The following is a 20,554-nucleotide window of genomic DNA, read 5'->3' on the forward strand; positions in this document are numbered from 1 at the left end:
CAGGTATTAAGCTGTGGTTTCCTGGCCACCTACAGCTCAGCCACCTGCAGTCTGGAATTGCAATGCAAGGATTGACAGAGAGACAGAAATTAGGTCGGGGAGAGCTCAAAAGAGCCCAAAGAGCCATATATTTTATATAACCAATGTATAATAATTGTAAGCTAATTAGAAGATTTTACAATGTAGGCAGCCATCTTGGAATAGTATCACATGCTGTGGTGACAGACTTTTTTTTTTTTTTTTTTTTTTTTTTTTTTTTTAGCTGTAGAGAGCACATGCCACCAGCCAATCAGAATCTGCTATTTACCCAGTACCTCCCAATAGTTAATAAAAAGGTTCTTTCAACACTAATGATACTGAATGCACATTATGCTATGAACACTAGGTTAGCTTGGTATAATATTTTATTTTTTCGTAACATGCTAGACAAATTATCACTGAACGTAACCATTTTTAAGCTGTATATGACTATTTGTTTAAAAAAAAATAAAAAAAAAAATCTGACAACTGTGACATTTTACTATGTCCAGCAGAGGAAAGATGTGATATGTTTTTAGTAATTTTTTATCCTTGATTATAGTTGTACTGGGTTTTTTGTTTTTTAATAGTAAAAAAAATTACATAAATAAACACTCCAGGCACCATAAGAACTTTATAATAATTAAGAGCTTTTGGTGCTGGGATGTCCCCCGGCGCTGGCTTACTTCTACGAGTGAACCATTTGGGAAGAGTTTAAGTCAGAGTCTGTGTTCCAGATCTGGATCGCTCTGCCCACTATCCTTCCGCTATCTGAAATCCTAGCTAACAAAAGCCTCGAGCAGGGGCGACGCTGATTTGCTTAGAGTGGTCAGCTGATTCTCTAAGCCACCATTGCCAAGATTTTTAAAAAGCGGAAGGATAGTGGACAGAGCGGACTGGCTTTGGAGCACAGACTTTGGGGTTAAACGGTTCGTGAACAGTTTAACCCCAAAAGGTGAGCCAGTGCCAGGAACCTCCTGGCACTATAACAACTCCAAAGAAGTTGTTATGGTGCCCAATTGGTCCTGTAATAAAATGGTTACACACTGCATTGTGTGTATGTATGTATGTGTGTGTGTGTATATATGTATATATATATATGTGTGTATATATATATATATATATATATATATATATATATATATATATATATATATATATATATATATATATATATATATATATATATATAAAAAATTAGACCTGTGCTGCAGATACTCCACACTGAAGTCCCAACAGTGTATATACAACCAAAAAACAAACACGAGTCCTGCGCATCCGGTATAGGTGTGCACACCCAGGTGCTACCACAATTCATTTGAGGACAAAGTTAATGCAGCAAACGTTTTGAGCAGGCATTGAGAAAGGGCTGCTGCTCGAAACGTTTGCTGCATTAACTTTGTCCTCAAATAAATTGTGGTACCACCTGGATGTGCACACCTATACTGGATGCGCAGGACTCGTGTTTGTTTTTTGGTTGCATATTGATGTATCATGAATACATATAGTACATATTAATCCAGCCATAAAGAAAGTAGCTTTACCAATTCCATTCTGATTGCTGCATATTCTTAAATTGATTTCCAGATCTAAGGAATCCTCCAACTAGCAGGTCCTAGAAAGAGAGAGAGTTGCATACCAGCATGCACAGCAGCCTCCTATAGGATATGACTTTCATTTTATTTTTTGTAAATATATGTTTATGACCTTGTAATTTCTTTTTTCCAATTGCAATAAAATGTGGTCTTTTCTATGACCCATCTTGACTTTGTTTATAAGGAAATACTAAATACTCCCCACTCCTACTATTACCAAATCCTGCTCTCATTAAATCCGTACTATAAAGAAAATGAAAAGATAGTGTGTAAGAATATCTCAAATATGCCCATAATGTACAAGAAAAGTGTTAAAGGGACAGTCTGTGCGCTATAGAGTATTCCCCTCAGTTTGGCTGTGATGTAAGATGGTCCTCTGTACTGGTCTCACTGCACACAATTCATATAACTACAACTAAAAGCCCACTCCTCATTTACATACATCGTGCTTCTGCTTTTCAGCAATGTCCCCACTAGGAAGGAATATCCGTGCAGATTCCCACCTTATACTCTTCTCGTTGCTGCATCTTGATATTTGTTTGGTTTTTTTTTCCCCTTAATTTTTGATGCAGCATTACGACACATGTTTATGGTATGATGCATTATGAAAGGTTAGCCAATAATAAATTGTGCTTGTGTAACGTAAGGAAACTAAGGGAGGAAGCAAGCATCCAACTGCAGAGTCCCAGAGCCATCATGGATTACTGCACCGTAACTTAAATTTGACAGATTGAAAAAGCTGAGGCGCCCACAACTATTCAAAGGACTGAGAACTGTGATGGATCATGGTCGATAACTTGACATGTCCCATTGTATCTTAGCTTGCACAGTAGGAATTGTTGGAAGCTCATCATGGAGCCCGTGGATCCAATTTCTACACTGTGTCTGTTTGTTTTTTCTCGTAGTAAGACAGTCGTGTAGGCAGACCTAAGGGAAGACCCAAAGATTTGCCAAAACTGGTTCTGTAAAAATGTATGAGAGCATTACTGAAATATAGCACAATAATTCAATTTTTAACACCACTTTCTTCCCATGGTGGTTATTCCATTTTACTCATGGGGCTCAGCACTATCTAGTAAATTCCCAATTATTAAACCGGCACATAATTTTCTTCCCACTCCATATTCCATGAATGGTCTGCTGTAGCGGCACAGTCCGCAAGCAGGGAAACAGATGTTTTCTAGAATTGTCTTCTAGTAATTGTTATATCACCAGTGGAAAATCAGCCAGTGTGCCTACTTATATCATTGAAATATGTGCTATAATGATTCCCTGTAAAATCAAAGTTTAGATTTTTTTTTTTTTTTTGACTCTTTGCACACTGACCGTGACTCACCTTTTACTGGGAATACTTAATAAAAATCAAAAAATTAAAAAGCAGAGTAGATGCCCTATTTATTTAGGAACACAAGCTTAGATCATCCTGCTGCCAGTAAAATGCAAGGGACTCCCTTGGCCAAAGTTATGTAAGCAACTGGCGCTAAGTCCACTTGTAGCATAAATCAGAGATTACAGAGTTAGTTAATGTCCATAATAGCCAAGATAAAGATTTTATTATTTGCTTTTGTGGTTTAAAATGTACAATTCCATTAGCATTCTTTACAGTGGAGTAAATAGATCCTGTGAGACCAAGAGAAGACATAATGTAATGAAAACGTGTATGTAAAATCGGGATATATACGTACTTACATTTTCCATCTGTGGCAGGAAAGGTTAAATAAGGCAGACGCCAAGGGTCTGTTAATTAAACTGTGAGCTGCTCGAGTGAGTGGGAAATGGTTATAACATTCAAGGCAAAACAACAGGTTTGGAAAAAGTTTCCAAGCCTTCACTTTGGTTACCATTGTGGTAAAACACATGGAACTTCAACGATTGTCTGCATTAACAAACACTACTTGCACCAATATGTGTGTTTACTCTCCCATTATAAAACATAAGCCTGGTATTATAGTATATAGCTCATCTCACTAACACTGCAGCTGGTATGTTTCTGGCATGAAAGGGAAGATTTGCCACTGGTGCGTTTTGCATCATGGAGATGCATGCAGTTACCCTAAGGATGTGAAATCCCAACACACATGCATGCCAAAATGACCGGCTGTTTAGCAAGGCACGCAGCCAGTGTACAAATGTAAAATGCCTAGCACAGTAGAAGGCATCCATTGGCACTGCAGATATTGTGGACGACATCTCCCCTGATGCTTTGCCCCTATTTTAGCTGTAAGAGTTTAATGCAGGCTTCCCCAAACTCTGGCCCTCCAGATGTTGTTGAACTACAACTCCCATGACTCTATGAATGAAATAGGCTGAGAATCATGGGAGTTGTAGTTCAGCAACATCTGGAGGGCCGGAGTTTGGGGAAGCCTGGTTTAATGGGAGATGTTGTTCACAACAGCTGGAGTGCAGAAGATTGCCTACCGAAGCCACAAAATAAATGGGTCAATAGGGCAGGGTCCTTAAATCAGGATGGTTATGCTGAACTCCACACTATTGGAACATATGGCACTTCAAACCAAGGGTCCCTGTGAGGACCAAAACTAGCAGTCTACAGCTGGCCTCATCTGCCTGTCTAATAGAATGTCAGACTTCGAGGAGCAGCAGCTACAAACGTGCCCAGAGCTTCCAGGAAGTAAACACTGTTTATACTGTACACTTAAAAGATTAATAAAGTGTTATATTTATATATACAAAGCCTTAAAGAACAAACTGCTGAGAACTGAAGCGTGCAGTAAAGAGCAACACAGCGCATGAACACACAAACACAAGTAAGGACAGCATAAAATGTTTACTGGAAAGCAAATCTGTGTGAGGTTAATTCAATTAACAGGAAATTTGTAGTGATCTGAGAACTGAATTGCACAATGTAGGCCAAACACATGATATGATTCTCAAACTCTGCTACAGTCACACCTGTTTGGAGTGATTTCGTCCTTTGTACCAGAGAAGCAGGAGACTGGGTAAAATCACTCTGAACCCCTACAAATTGTGTGATTGGGTCCTGTGTGGGACTGGCTGCTAACTTGTAACTTGAATATGACATATCACGCCGCACACACTAAACTGGAATAAAACTGGTATCTAACCATCATAAGCACCACATGCTGATGGAGTGGTTATGGTGTCTTTAGGCTACGTGCTCCTGGGCTTCCTGAGGCCTCTTTAGCTTGGTGCAGTTTGCTGGAATTTCTAATGTGGCAACGGACCCACTCCGCAAATGAAATTGGATGGGCTGTCAATGCCTCAAGAGATGTTTGTCGTCAAACCATTTAAACTGCACTAATGGCACTATAACACTATATTGGCAATTCTGCTTTGGCTGGTTTTAGGAATTAAAACATTGCTTGCAGATATTTTGGGTGCCTGTGAGGCTCAAACTAGTTTCTCTCCATACATGATTTCAAGCCAGGCAAGCTTTTGATTAAAAATTAAACATGGACTCTCTGTTTTACGTGTAGCATTTATATGGAAAACCCGGGGTGCCCAAATTATTTTAGCCAAGTAGTGAAAAAACATAAAATGTAAAAGAAATAACAACTGAACAAGACCAGATAGGAATACAGGTAATAAATGAAGTGAATATGCACAACTGGTGTTATGGCTAAAACGTAAATGAGCACTATAGGGTCCGGAACACAAACATGTATTCCTGACCCTCTTGTGTTAAAACCACCATCTAGCCCCCCCTAAATATAGCAAAATCTAACTTGTCTTCAAGTCTGCAGATGCTGCCTCTTCCCACTTGAGTGACATCATCAGATGTAATTCTGTGAGCCACTCTCAATGAATTTCCATAGGATTGGCTGAGACTGTCAAGGAGGCAGATCAGGGGCAGAGCCAGCACGTGTCTGAAAAAACCCAAACAGTGTTTACTGCAAAAACGCCTGATGGAAGTTATTCTAGTCACCAGTGAGTTGACTATGTATATGCAAAGATAGTCAAAGTTTGCGATTTTTTTTATGTACTATACATCATTCCACATGAAGGACATTGCACTGATGGTATTTTCCAGGAATAGATGCTATCAGTTGACAACTCAATTAACCTCCTTTTATTGAGCTTGGAAGGAACAATTTTCCAAACTCTTCTAGGAATTGAACCTGCGACTCTATAGTTGGACCAAGAACATATGTTATGTCACGAACATAGACCATTGCGCTATCTAGCATACTGACTGTGAGATTTCAAATCTCAGTCTTTAGTAAACTTCTTGATGTGGCTTTTCATACTGACATACATGTGTTACCCTTCATTAGAGATTAAATACTCCATTGAGGATAGCTAAACAAGGCTATAGTCCCCAACCTCTGTGTAATGGAATAATTACTACACTTCACTCAATACACCAAATACTTTATCACCACAACTTTGTATTAGACTTCCATACTGATTAACCAGACACATACACTCATTGACAGGCACACTCTCTCATATACACTGACAAACAATGACATACACAAACACTCACAGACACACACACACCTACAGACAGACACACACACACATTTACCCAACACTCACAAATTATTATTGTTTCTATTTTAATTCTAAATCAACCAGTCTCCCTGGGAGAGCTGGAGTGGATTACTTACCTGCGGTTTAGTGGGGTTGCTGCATGTGCCGGTAGGGGGCAGAGTAGGAGGCAAGGGAGCTCTAATCTTCCTGCTCAGCTACCTCGCGCGTCGCTTATTGATGCTGGAAGCTGTAGTGAGGTCATATTCCACCTTCATTAAGTGACGCGCAAGGGAGCTGAGCAGGAAGAGCTCAGATGAGCATGCTCCCTCGCTACCAGCTTCAGGGGGGCTCAAAAGTGACCAGCCAGCTCCTAAGCCCCCCAGGACACAAGACCATTCTACGCTGAGCATGCAAGCTGTCCTGTGATACATGCAATTCCACGCTGAGCATGCCACCAAATTGCAATTTGTTTGTCTGTTCAGGTCTTTAAATCGCTCCAAGTGGAAACTGACCATACTGTTTTAAAGTGTTTTGTATAAAAATAAATAAATAAAATAAAAATAATGAATGATACAAACTATAAATATTCCTTGCTTGTGGCAAATCCACACATTTGCAGCTTCTGCAGGAACAATGATATAGATGAGCACTCTTAGCCAGTCCTGACTCTGCTATAAAAACATGTAAACTTCAGTGCATCAATGCATCCAACAGCCGTAGCAATGGTAGATATTGATGAACAGGTTCCTAGAGACTGATACTGCGTTCACTCAGCACCCACTGGCTACTTTTTGTGCATTAAACTAATAATTGAAATCCGTTGGCCTGGAATGCCTCTTTAAAGGGACACTCCACTGCCCTACTACAAAAAGAATTTTAAAAACCACTCTTTAATATATCTACCCCCAATGAAAAATGCATGCATTCCTTTATACATTTTTGCATTAGTTTATATTTTTTTTTTTTTTAGGGCAGCAGCTCTCTTGTCGGCAGGCTTAGCAGGCCCCCCACCCCCTTCTGTGGCTGTCCAATCACAGACTTCCCAATGCAGCTCAATGAGAAGTCTTTGCAAGCCAGGTGCTCTGGGCAGTTGCTGCCTCTGAGTTTATCTCTACTGAGCTAACCAAACCAGGAAGTAACATGACAGGTTGTCTGATTGACAGCCAGAGAGGGTGTAACAAAGTTAATTTATAAAAGTCTCAATTTCTATTCAAATCTGTAATTTTTGTAAAATGAGCATTGTTAGTGTTTCCAGGAAGTAAAGGCTGGTTTTAAATAACCTGTAGTTTTATACTAAAATTCAAAAATGAAAGACCGTAGAAGACAATATGAATACTTGATAATATTGCATTGATAATTGATCATGTAAATATTTTTTCACCACTTTATTTTATAGTGACACCGTTACAAATGAAGGAGGAGCTGTTGGATGGAGATGACTACTCATTTCTTCAGACTTCGGATCAGGAAAGTAACGGATCAGGCAGCTACTTTATCAAACAAGAGCCATGACATCATTGTTATTATTATAATTATTAATATAAGAGGAGAATGTTTTAATACAAAATTATTTGAAATCAGAACAGAAAAAAAACGGACTTATGTGCAGGGACACTCAAACAAGCGTAAAAAAAACTATTTTGGTGAAACGAAAAATCAAAACACAAAAACAGATTTTTTTTTCAGTTTATTAAATGACATGAACAATTTTGTGTTGTATTTGAAGTTTTTGAAAAAAAAAATGTAATATTTTGAGAATTTTACAATTATTGTGCATTGTGGGCAAAGAAACAAAATTCCTAGATTTTTGGTAAACTTAGCAGGGCTTGATATATTTGTTAAGAAAGGGTGAAATGTTTGCAAAAATACACAGACTTGGTACACACTGGGTAGCTTTTTTGATTTTATTTTTTAATTAATATTATTTGTTGATTTTTGGTAACTAGGATTCGTGTTTATTTTAGTTACTAATTTTTAGGAACTAAAGTCTTAATTTGAATACAAAAATATGTAAATATAAAGATATATTAATTATTTCATACTAAGAAGTTTATGATTATTGAACAGTTATGCCCTTCTATAATTGTTTTAAAAAAAAAAAAAAAAGACTGAAATTTGTCTCCAAAAGTTAGAGGTGAAACAGCGAGGTCATTTTAATGGAGATAAGATTTGGGGGGTTATCAGCTAAATACTAATTGTAGTGAAATGAAAATTGAACTGCAAATTTAGGCAAACTGTAGTCACAGTTTTGGCTATCCTATAATAAATGTTGCAATTCTGTTTTCAGTTGATTACAATGTGTTGTTTAGTGAATCAGCCCCTTTGTGTTTTGTATATGTACCGATATATAACATTATTCTAGCAAATATCACAATGTATGAATTCTTGCAAAATACCTTTGCACCCTGGTAGTTGATATCGAAAACGTTTAAAAAAAAAAAAAAATAGATCCAATTTTTTGTATATTATTGTTGTTTATAAAACCAGTATGTAATATTTGTTAATTACACATTATCCACTACTGCTAAACAGTCTGCAAGTGTGCGCATGAGTGAAAGGTAGTAAGGATTAGGTGATGGCATAATGGGCACCATCTTCTTATGCAGTTAAGAAAATACGCTAGAGTTAAAAATAAATATATATTTTTTTAACATTCGAGTGTTCCTGTGTTAGTTTTGATTACTGGCCCCCTTTGTGTAAAAGTAAAAAAATATATAAAAAAATAAAAACATTGGCTATGTTCAGCATCATCAGCTGAATGTGAAGTCCTTTAAAAATTAAAGACCTTAAAGAGAAAATGCCTCTAGTAACTGCCAGTCAGAGAGCCACTAATGACATGTTTTTACACAAATGTCAAGTTACATTGTTCAAAACAACAGACAGCATCTAAGCACCAAAACCACTACATAAAGCGTTTGCTTAATGGGTACCCAAATTTAAAGATATATTATATATTTTATTACTTTAGGCGTTATTTAATATATACCTCTCTGCAATGGTGTTGTGCCTGCCATGATACCAGTTCCTTCCTACCTCCAAACTCTCTTATTAAATTGGCACTGCTTCAAAAACAGGTAACAGGCTATATTCCTCTAGCCTAATGTCAAATGGACTTGCCAGTGGAATATATATAGTGACTACATCACACATGATTTATGTTCTGTGAAGGAGAGCAGGAGAACCGCTTGTAAGAGGGTTCTCCAGCATCCAGCTGTCACTCAGTTCCTAGTATCACACTGTGACCCTGACATAGCCCTGTATACAAAGAACTGACTGACAGGTGAATGGGGAGTATCTTAAAGAGAACTCTATACAGCTGCTAGCAATACCAAGATATGATATGACAAAGCACACTGAGCGCAAATTAATGTCAGCACGGGATTGGTCAGCTAGTGCCTACCTACCCAACCTGCGTGGAGAAGACATGGCTATACCAGTTTATTCTACTGGCCTGTTTAGCAGTAGAGGACGTAATAGAATTAACAAGTAATCAGAATACCAGTGAGTTTTCTGATGTCGTAGTGTGTGCTCATGATAATATTTTTTGCCTTTGAATTAAGTTGGTTACTTGGTCCTGGTGTCTTAGAATGGGTAAATGGGACATAGAACAGTGCTGAGAATATCTCATGCGGTGCCAAGAAATCGCCACACACCCACGGTAAAATTAATCATTGTCCAATCATTACTCTTGATGCCACGCGAGGCGGTGGGTATGTGACTTCCCGACCTTGGGTAGACGTTGAGGTGCAGTGTTTCTGGAGAATAGGTAGAGTTTGAATTAGTAGATTAATTTGGCACCGAGAGCAAACAACTGTGTTTTTTATTTCTGCTTGAGCATACTGGTAGTGATAAATCAAACTGCAGGCGACAAAAATAATGCCTACTGAGAGCTGTGTATTTTGTAATTTCTGTATAATATGTTGTGTGTGGCAGAAATAGGTAACATGCAAACCCCCTTCAGCTTTTGAAGATCTTTAACTCCAATGATGCCATGCCAGTCAAGCAATGCATTGTGGGTGTTCCGATTCAACAACCGCTTTGGGATTACCGTTTGCCCACCCCAGGTGTTACTATTTGAGTTGCATAATTCTTTTGCTCTCAAAACAATTCGCAAAAAAAAAAAAAAATCGCCATTTATGTGAAGCGTAGCCTTCATTTTTATTTTATTTTATTTTTTCACTACTTGACAAATCAGATGTGTGAGACTTGGTTAACAGGTTTTCGCGCGTTTGATGCTGAACCGATTTGCACTGAGATTTATGGCAGCTCAAACCGTTTTCTTTTCTTCAGTATAAATCATGGCAAGTTCTCATATATCAGTCTGTTAGGCACAGGATAATAGAATTGTATATAGCAGCTGGAAACTGTAAGGAGATTACAAACTGGATTCTATAGCCTGTTCTTAATGTACTGCTGTCTTAAATGTAACACTCTTCTATAGATTGTCAGAGGCATTTTAGGGACTTATTTACTAAGCAGCTAGTTGTTGAGAGCAGTTATTTCCAATAATAGCACTGTGGGGGTTTTGGCCCAGAGTATGGTGGTCTGGAATGGAGGTGAAGTGATAAATAAATACTAGGGATTTAGAGAAATGAGGAATTGAGGAAAAAAATATTATCTGCAAGCGGGCCCTTTGAAAAATGTTTTCCATCCCTAATAATCAGATACCGTTAAAGTATAATAAAATCTATACTGAGACCACTTGTGCGCTATTTAAAGAGTTGGTCATTTTCCCCTCCAACGCAACTCCTCCATGTTTCTCATAAAATGTTTCAAATCAGTTCTCGTCTTTCTTCAATTCACACCTTAGTAAAAAAAAAAAAACACCTAGGCACCGCAAGTCTATTGTGTACACAGCACAAAGAAAAAAAACATATACTTAGCAGATAGCAAGCACATGAACAGATTTGTTTTTGTGATCATGACTACTCAGCCTTTTCTTCTGATAGGATGCTTTTTATAAAGAATAACTAATTTGCATCACAGGCTGTGTGTGTATGTCACAAAATTGGGGTCCGCTGCATGCATGAGTGATAACACATGTTCTGCGAGTCAGTCCCAATCGATGTTCTGCTGACATTGATGTCTCCTTTAACAATAGGTGGTATAATATAGAGACTCCACTATACAGACATTAAGGAATGTGTGATCCTCTTTCAGTATAAGGGATCATACTTTGACAAACTGTAGCCATATTGGCTTTCTAAGTATCACATTACATTATGGTTAAGTTTAATATCTACTGTTTTTCTAAGATTTTATTAGCTTTGATATGATATTTTCTTGCTTACCAGACACGTAATATTTGTATGAAGATGTATGTAAATAAATAAACACTATATTTAAGGCACGGCTCTGTAATATTAGCATTCTGCCACGGCTATTTACTAAAACAGCTCCGAGGTATATCCACTATAAACCGCAAGCTGATAACAAACTTGCATGTTTTAACCCAAACGGAGTTATGACCTAAATGATGTGCCCTTTAGGACTGAAGGTGGAGTTGCCCATTTGCTGGGAAACTGGTTAATAAATGAAAAAGCCCTTTTTCAACACACTCTTTAACGGACAGCCTACATTGTAAATTATCTCTGACTCGACTTTTTTTCTAAACTGTGAATTTCTTCAATACCTGATCTTTACATTAAAGTATATAGGCGTTCAGAATGCTCAATGTTTCCTTTGGCATATAGTAGCTTGGCGTGAGTGAATTGATAAAGAAATAAGTACATACTATATATATATATAGGACTTCTGAGGTAGCCAGAACACTCGAAGTCTACTTCCTAAATCTTGTCAGACTACATCTCCTATAATTCTCAATCTCTGCTCTGGTCATAGCTTTTAGAGAATTATGGGAATTGTAGTCCAAAGTCAGTTGGGTTGATACCCCTGATCACTTAGACTCCAAGATGTGGGATATTAATGATTTCTCCTACTCTAGATATGTTGGCATTTAACTACATTTGTGCTGCTGCAAGGATAAAAGGCAATTTTATTAACAAGATGTCATCATTTTCCCCTTATTTAAAAAAATTAAAAAATTAAAAAAAAAGTTATAGATTTATATGAGAGTTTTTCAGATTTTACACAAAGTCCCTAAAGCAGGCTATTGAATTTTGACAATCTATAATCCATATCCCTGTTTTGTTTGGTAGAACGTCCTGTCACCTGCATTAACACTTAAAGAGACACTCCGGGACCTCACGCATGTTGCTGTACTCATAAAGCATAGTTTAAGGGATAAGCTCGGGAGTGCTACACAAAGTTAAGTGAGCAGCAATCACTTCCTGATTTGTTGACGGATCTCCCCTAACCAGCAAATTCAGATGTATCATTTCATTTTTTTGTTTTTAATTTTTCAGTACACTATTTGTAGAATACAATCAAAAAAGAATAGTCAGAAGTCTGGAGTGTCCCTTTAATTTCCATTTTCAGCTGATAGAGATGTTTAGAGAATTTTAACTGATTACACATCTCATGTATAGCAGGTCCTACAAGTAATCTACTACACACGGCCATGACAAACACTGTTTTCATATCAACTTACAAATCTTAATTAAAGAAAGCACCAAATGTTTAATACAGAGAATTTTTAAGATATCTTTGTAAGTGTACATATACATATAGATTTCTTGTTTGTGTCAGAACTCACAGATATGCGTGCAATCTACTTTTTGCCGTGAAAAGAGGAAAAAAAATGTCTAGGTCAGTGTGCGCTAGCAATAGTAATTTTTTTTTTAAAAAGCATTAATGCTGTGATACATATTTGTATATCTATGCTTGTTTGCTTTTGCAAAGCGTGTGAAAAGAGACAGCGTGTATACAGGTTATTAAGTATATAAATGTGTGTGTGTGTGTGTACCTTGCAAACATTGAAGGAAGATGTCACTTTTTAGAAGCATAATTCGCCAAGGTGAAATTCGAAGGGGGTTAAATGGGAGCTAAGTCTGAGGAGTTAATTTTCACCCATACCTGTTTACTGGTAATTCTGTGTACAATTATTCATTATTAATACGTTTTTTTTGATTTTTGCATATATATATATATAAATTTAAGGAGAGGGCTGTAAACTTGTTCAGATTAGGTATACGTTTAAACCGGGATACAATATGCTGGCGTTTCCACATAGCGTTCCGTTATCTATGGGGTTGGACGCTATGCAATATGTGTGGCACAGTAATCTTGCACTTGCTCCCTTGTTGTTTGTTGTAATTATTTCGTACTTAACAGTTTGCCGAATTGTATATGTGCCTGCTATTTACAAAATTACTTTGGGGTGTTTTAAAGCTTTGTTCGAGAAGGTATAGTCATTTTGTTGCCGTAGTACGGCACACAATGAAGTTGATTCACTATACTCTGAAAAATCCAAAGGGCAAAATTTATACAAAAATAAACGAATTGTGACTAAAGCAGAAATGAACAATTTATCGAATTCAGGTACGGGTTTCAATTTATTACAATTCAGAGTTTATGGTCTAACTCTAAATCCCGTTGTCTCGCATTAGTGTAAATAAATATTTATACTAGTAAGATCTGTCAAGTTTACAGGGCAGATTAAGAGAATATTTTTTACCTAATTTATGGTAAAAAAAAAAAAAAAAAAAAAGTTCTTAAAAATATATAATTAAAAAGCAGAATTATTAACTAAATGACTCTTGTTCTACTACATAATCTATCAAGAGAAATTGTACTATATATTTGTAAAAAAATAAATAAAATAAAATAAAGGAAGATTGTTTATTTGTCATATGTAATATAATCCTATAATCATTTTGTCCAATTCATATCTGCTGCTCAACGAGTAAAACCTGAAATATCATCAGACTATAAATGTAGTTTAGTAAATCATTAAAAGCCTACAAAACGTGATAATGGTGTTTAATATTAACATCAACGTTGACACAAAAAAACGAAAGTATTTTGCAAATTGAATTTGCCTCTAAAACGGCATGGCATATATAAATGTATATTTTAAAGTTTGCAAATATTTTTCAGTAAAAGTTCACGGTTATTGCTAGATTTGTATTCTGTCCAATAGAGCTGTGATTGTATCCAGATACGAGGGATGATTTTTAAATGGCGAGAAACAAAATGGCTTCTTTGAAATGGGGCTGCATTAGATTAGCAAAATGTCCCGTAAGATCTGTTTAAATTGTCATCATTAGAGATAGTTGCATACACTGTTGCATGGGTAGACAGCTTTTTGCAATCCAGAATGGACTGCATTGACCATCATTCTCAGCCCGTTCTCAGCGGTGCGTCCTACAAAGGATGACTTTTGCTGCGTATAAAAAAATCCTTTGCTCTAATTACAGTATTCTGGCTATATATGTGCAAAACGGCTTAGACAGGGTTTGCCCATTTTTTAAATATATTTTTTACAGTGATGTGTATGCTCAGCTCTCCCGGATCAAGACTTTCCTTTTAAAATGGAGAGACAAGCAATTAGGAGTAGGCATCTATTTTAGTTTCCTGGTGCCAAATGTCCTCATTGATCGGGGAACGCAATACCTAATCTCTACTGAAGTGTTTATATAGAAATACGACTTGTTTTTAATCCTATGTAATATGTCATGTGTGTTTTTAGAGTCATAGTACCCAAAACAGACTTAATGAAAATGTCAATACCTCTCAGAGGCAACAGTGAATTCAAATTTGTTTTATTAGCATAAAGACAATGCTTTTATATTGACTTGTATAAATTTGGGAGACATTTTATTAAAAAAAAATATAATGATCTTTGGCAAACCTCCCTGTTCGGGTTTCTATTAGATGTGTTCAATGAATTCTCAGGAAAAATGTATAATATTTTGTGTGTATATAGCTGTATATAACATGCGTAAGTAAACAGTTTGGAACTTGTATTTTTAGTAAAAATTCAGAACAAAACCTGTGGCAATAAAGTTTATTCAAACGATTTCTCTGCATCTCCCTGTGTTTCTATCAAACAGATGTTAATGTCCTGCAGCGTTTGCACTTCAGATGTTGTAGACTACATCTCCCATAATGCACCAGGGGAGATGTAGTTCAGAACATCTGGAGTGCGGCAGGTTGCCTGTGCCTGCTAGGCCACGCTCTGGCGTCAGTGGGTTTCTTGTTATTTTTCGGTAGTATGGCTTTAATGATGTGCAAAGTACGTTTATGATGTATGCAGTACATATTTTAATGCTTCGGTATTCTTGATTCCACAATGCAATGCAATGAAGAAATGGCAGTTTTGCAATAGTAAAAATATTGCATTTATGTAATCGTGCCAATCAGCTATCCAAATGGTGTAGTGTTTCTCCAGGAGGTATAAAAACTTTGGGATTATTTCATGCAACATGCAGATGATCCAATTACCCATTTTACCAGATTCTAAAACTATTTTCTGGAAAATGGAAAAAAATAAACAACTGTCAGGGTTATTCAATAAACTGTGAATTTTTAGGAAATCAAAGTGATCTAAAAACATTTTTTAAATCCAATTCAGCTAGGTTCAGTTCAGACCCGTAATATGCATTTTATTGAATAATCCTTTGTCGGGTTTCGTTATGTACCCATTTTGCCCCAGTTAATAGTTATAGCTAATAGATACAATAACAGAAAAGACTTGGAATATAAAATCTAGAGAGAATGATGCTCTCCCCAATTAGTTTGTTTGTATGTATATATTCTACAGAGGAAGAAAATTGTTCTAATAATGAAGTTTAAAGGGGAACTATCAAACTTGCAACAGTTCTCGACCCTGGATTATTCGCTGAACTAACGTGTTGATTGGTTGGATTTCAAAGTGAATTTCAAATTGTTGGACAAAGTAGTTGAATTCAAAACATTTGAAGAGACCTAAGTCTTCAGTTTAAATATTTTATCCTAAACGTTTGAAATACTCTTTGAATTTTAGACAGTTCTTTCTTTAGTGAATAACCCTGAGATTTGTAATTACACACAGAAAGAAAATGCGCAGACTGTGACCTTACTAACACTCAGAACCCCTGTAGACTTACTAGAACGCAGAGCTACACCTTTGATTTCCCATGGTTCCTTGCGTACAGAGACGCCAAATCCATGCCAAATGATTTCATGTGAGCATTATACATTTGGGACTCCAAGAGAAAAAAATCAGAGGCCTACTGCAGGGTAAATTTTCCCTGCCGGACCTGGGGAAGCAGTATCTCACAAAAGGAGCACTACAACTATAGTTTCCAAATACACCAAACATTTCTAGGTACATATTACATTTACGAGGTAATGGGTGCCACATGCAAAATGCTACCTGTAGTATGTAGGATTCATATTCTGCAGTTGGGAATGTAGTTAATTCATCGAGATAACTCCTTGATAAATTGTTTTCTTCCCTGGATCACAAGACGTCTCACGTATTGTGTGGGAGCACTTTTTATGTACCACTCCTTAGTTTGTAGAAATATTGTATCCAGGAATACAAAGTGAGTCTGAAACAATAATTGTAACATCTAAATCAGATAGCATGTTAATGTAATGCATGGGGCGAATCAGCAGATTTATTTTCCATTAATAAATCCTAAAATGTAAAGCCACTGCAAAAATAACCATAGAAATGATTATAGGCTAAGTAATTAGGACGATTTTTAAAGTGTTAACTTTAATTTGAATATGTAGATTTGCCGTTTACACCTCTTGCTTTTAGCACAAATCATTATTTTTTTAAATGACTGACTTTTAAACTCTAATGACTGTTTAAAAAAAGAACATGCATTTTCTGGCATGGAAAATTATCAGGAGGGCATAACGTAGATTTAAATATATATACATATATTTTACATATATTGCATTCATGTTTGTTTCGTTGGTTTTTTTTGTTGTTGTTGTTGTTTTTTTAGTTAAGTGTTTGTGGTTTTATTTTTTGCCTTTCTTTTGTGTAATATAATTACCCCCCCTTGACCCTATATATATATGGTGCTAAATACTCCTTGCAAAGATCCTTTAATTATTTTAAATACTGTGATTAATTCTTTTATTTAATTTTCAAACTTCAATAGACCAGCAGTTTCTCGTTATGGCAAAATAAATCTACATAAAGTGCTTTTTTAAAGAATACAGAGAATAGTAAACATAAAATATAGTTCATTTTTACATTGGTATTGTATGTATTTGAAATATAAATTGATATATGTATATAGTCAATCCTATTTTCCAGGTGTGGTTATTAATGGGGATTGATTTTGTTTTTTTCCTTATGTAAATAATTATGTTTGAAGAATTGTTTAAAGCATGAATGTGAAAAATAACAAATGTACCTTTTATGTATTTCAATAAATTTAATTTTTTTTACACAAAATAAATATGTAAATATTTTTCTTCCGAAATGTATTGTCTTCAATCCTTTTGATTTAATTGGGCATTTGTTATGTTCTTTTACATTTTAGCATTTGTAATATATATATATTTAACACACATAGATTTTACTTGATTTTAATGAATTTATTAGTCTACACTATTTGTTCAGGTGTATCTACTGATTTTTAAATATACCGGTAGTTAAATATTCATTATTAAAGGGATACTTCAAGCACCATGATCACATCAGCCGTTTGAAGTGGTTATGGTGCCTGCAGTCTGTATGTGCAGAATTTAGCATAAAACACTGCACGTACAGAGTTTAACCCGTCACTGACGGAGGTGTAACGCCACTTCCGGCAGTGTCACTGTGTTACCGGTTTGGCTAATTTAAATTCTATACAACTTTCATTGCACCAAATTGCATTCATTGGCTGAGGGCAGCACCCCGCTTTTGTGGCTCGGCAGAAGCACCTCACCAAACCACCGGGCGTAGTCCCAGGTAAGAGGGCAAGCCCAGCGTAGACCCAAGTAGGGGGCAAACAGTTGCTAAATGATTTGCCCAATAACCGGTGAACAGGGCCGGGGTAGTCTTCGCATCATAACTACTACAGCGGGCTATAGTGGTTATAATGGTTGGAGTAATCCTTTAAAGAAGGAAGGACAATATAGATATATATTTATCTCCTATATAGATGCGATATAGATATAGAAGCTTGGTTTTCCATTTACGTTTCATATACTGACTGATTAGAAACGTACACGTGGGTTTATTCAAGGTACAATGAATTGTAATGACCTGACAACCAAATTGCTTCAAATCATTTAAATTTATTATTTTGCCATTCAGATTTCAGTTCCCTACAATGTGGAGTTTAGAAAATAAAGCCATTTAGTGCGTATTTCAGTTTGAATTCACGTTTCTTTTTTTTTGAGTCAACCTCTCAGTTGTGATTGCATTGCCAAAGGTTTTTTTTTTCCAGTAAAATTATGGAGATTGGCCAAATGTATCAGTTATCTGTTTCCCCAATCCACAGAGTTCAGTCCCCTTGATACCGGAGAAACTGACGGAAGCCAAGCACAGAGAGATGGACACAGGTTTCTTCAGGAAGGAAGAGATTCTTTATTGGATCACCGATCGGGACTCAGAGGGACTAGCGTCACCAAAATACAGCAAAGTCTGAGTACTGAATACATAGAGTACATTCCTTATATAGCACTGTAGCTCCTCCCACAATTAACTACACCCACACATACCCTTAACCTATTTAATGAATAGAGTCTAAACTCATCCATCCGGTCTAACCACGTGGCTCATCTGATACAAAGGAGAGGGACGCGTAATTCCAGTTCTTACATTCCTGCACCTGGTCAGTACAGTGATGACAGTATCTTAGCTACGTGTAATTAACCAACTGATACTACAAACACATATACATACATATGCCTTGTGGCAATCTTAGCCTGCTAAACTTGTATTTTACTGGAATTACATCACATTCCCCCCTTTGATGCCTCTGATATTTCACAATTACTTGAGGCATCACTTAACCTTGGTTTGCATATACCTCAGGTTACCATGAACCAGACCAGACTTATCTTATGATGTGAATCTTCAACATTCATCTTCTTGCATTGGTTCTCCCTGATCTAGAGCCTTATACTTATATATCGCCATTATCTGTGCAGCAGCCTTCCTCTCTGCTATACTTCCTATCAGGCTTTGCACAGACCTAACTACTAAGGGTATAAGACACGGTAGGAGTAGACACAACAGTAAAATCAGTAGGACTCCACCTACCACTGCCTTAAGCCCTCCAAACCACTCATACCAGCTACCAAACCAACTACTTGGATTGTACCCTTTCCATACCTGAGTAGGCACATGCGCTAGTTTAACCATATGGCTAGTAAGCTCAGCTATTGCTTGCCCTTCGTCATCTATTTGAAGACAGCAATTACTTAGGTTAAACTTCCCACATACACCTCCCTCTACTGCCAAAAGGTAATCCAAGGCTAATCTATTTTGGTAGACTGCTGTCCTCATCCTGGTGTTATGCTTCGCTAGAAGATTGAGCGCTTGTGATGTCTCATTTGTGATAATCTCAACCACCGCCTGTAATCTTATAATACGGTTGAGCATATAAATAGGGGTTCTATAACCAAAGGTACCATCCTCAGCCCACGTGGCTGGCCCATAGTAATCTATAATACGCTGGGGAGGCCATTCATCATCTTCCCAGGCGCCTATCTCTATGGGTCCCCTTTTCTTCCTATGATTCACATCATACACTTTAACACCTAAAGTCTCACCTGTTTCAATCGGTAACAAGAAGAAGGATGGTTTGAGCATACCCAACACACATGCCCCTTCCCAGTCCTGTGGCAGCTCCGAATAGGCTTTCTTACCACAGATCCAGTACAAATTTGCTGGGGCTCTCCAAGTAGATGTGATGGATAGATCAAACCACACATCCTTTAAATTGGCATATCTAGCAAACGGGTTAGATGGTTCTGAGACATTTGAAGCCGACCACCAAGTTGTATTCTTTGTATCATCATCATAAGCTTTTTGCCCTAGACAAGTTAATTCTCCTACAGAAGTATTATACATTATTCCTTTCCTTGCTATGCAAACATAACCTATGATGGAGGTCTTTAATCTCCACTCAGATTTACCTCTAACACTCATATGATAATCGGCTTGTGTAGATATTAATTGGTCAACTGCCTCAGAACCGGACATTACCTCCTTTGCTTCCCAAGGCCATTGGTCTCCCATGTTAGTACCTCCACACACATAGCAGTTGGTAACATTAAGACTACCGGCAATACTTTCAGCTAAATCGATGAACAGGTTTTTAGCATTATGGGGGATCTTATTATCTATACTCATCTCTTCGTAAAAGGAATGGTATACTTGATGAGTCTGGGAGGATACCGTATCAGTCTCTATTCCTATAAACAATAATGTCCCAGGATCTAAACCCGTCCCGTATATTTGAAACCCAAATAAATTTCCATACTTATCTAAGAACTTGTCGGGGTTATTAATGAGTATATGGACTGGGTTGCATTCCATAGACTTACAATAAGGGCTAGTCGGCAACTTAGTCACTATCATGTCTTTGTCTACTGTCTGTCCCCAAGTTGCCCACCCCACACAAGACCAATATGGGCAAAAGTTA

At 36.9% G+C, this 20,554-nt stretch overlaps 1 protein-coding gene across 1 annotated transcript in view; it reads left to right on the plus strand.

Annotated features, from left to right (window-relative positions):
- Window positions 1-7,976, plus strand: part of MBTD1 (mbt domain containing 1) — a 45,271-nt gene extending 37,295 nt beyond the window's left edge. The window contains exon 17 of the mRNA XM_063456182.1: window positions 7,462-7,976. Coding sequence (XP_063312252.1) covers window positions 7,462-7,577 — 116 coding nt within the window. The 3' untranslated portion in view covers window positions 7,578-7,976. The remainder of the gene's footprint in view (window positions 1-7,461) is intronic.
- Window positions 7,977-20,554: the final 12,578 nt, after the last annotated feature.

The sequence above is a fragment of the Pelobates fuscus genome, chromosome 5, assembly GCF_036172605.1.
Source record: "Pelobates fuscus isolate aPelFus1 chromosome 5, aPelFus1.pri, whole genome shotgun sequence".
NCBI lineage: Eukaryota > Metazoa > Chordata > Amphibia > Anura > Pelobatidae > Pelobates > Pelobates fuscus.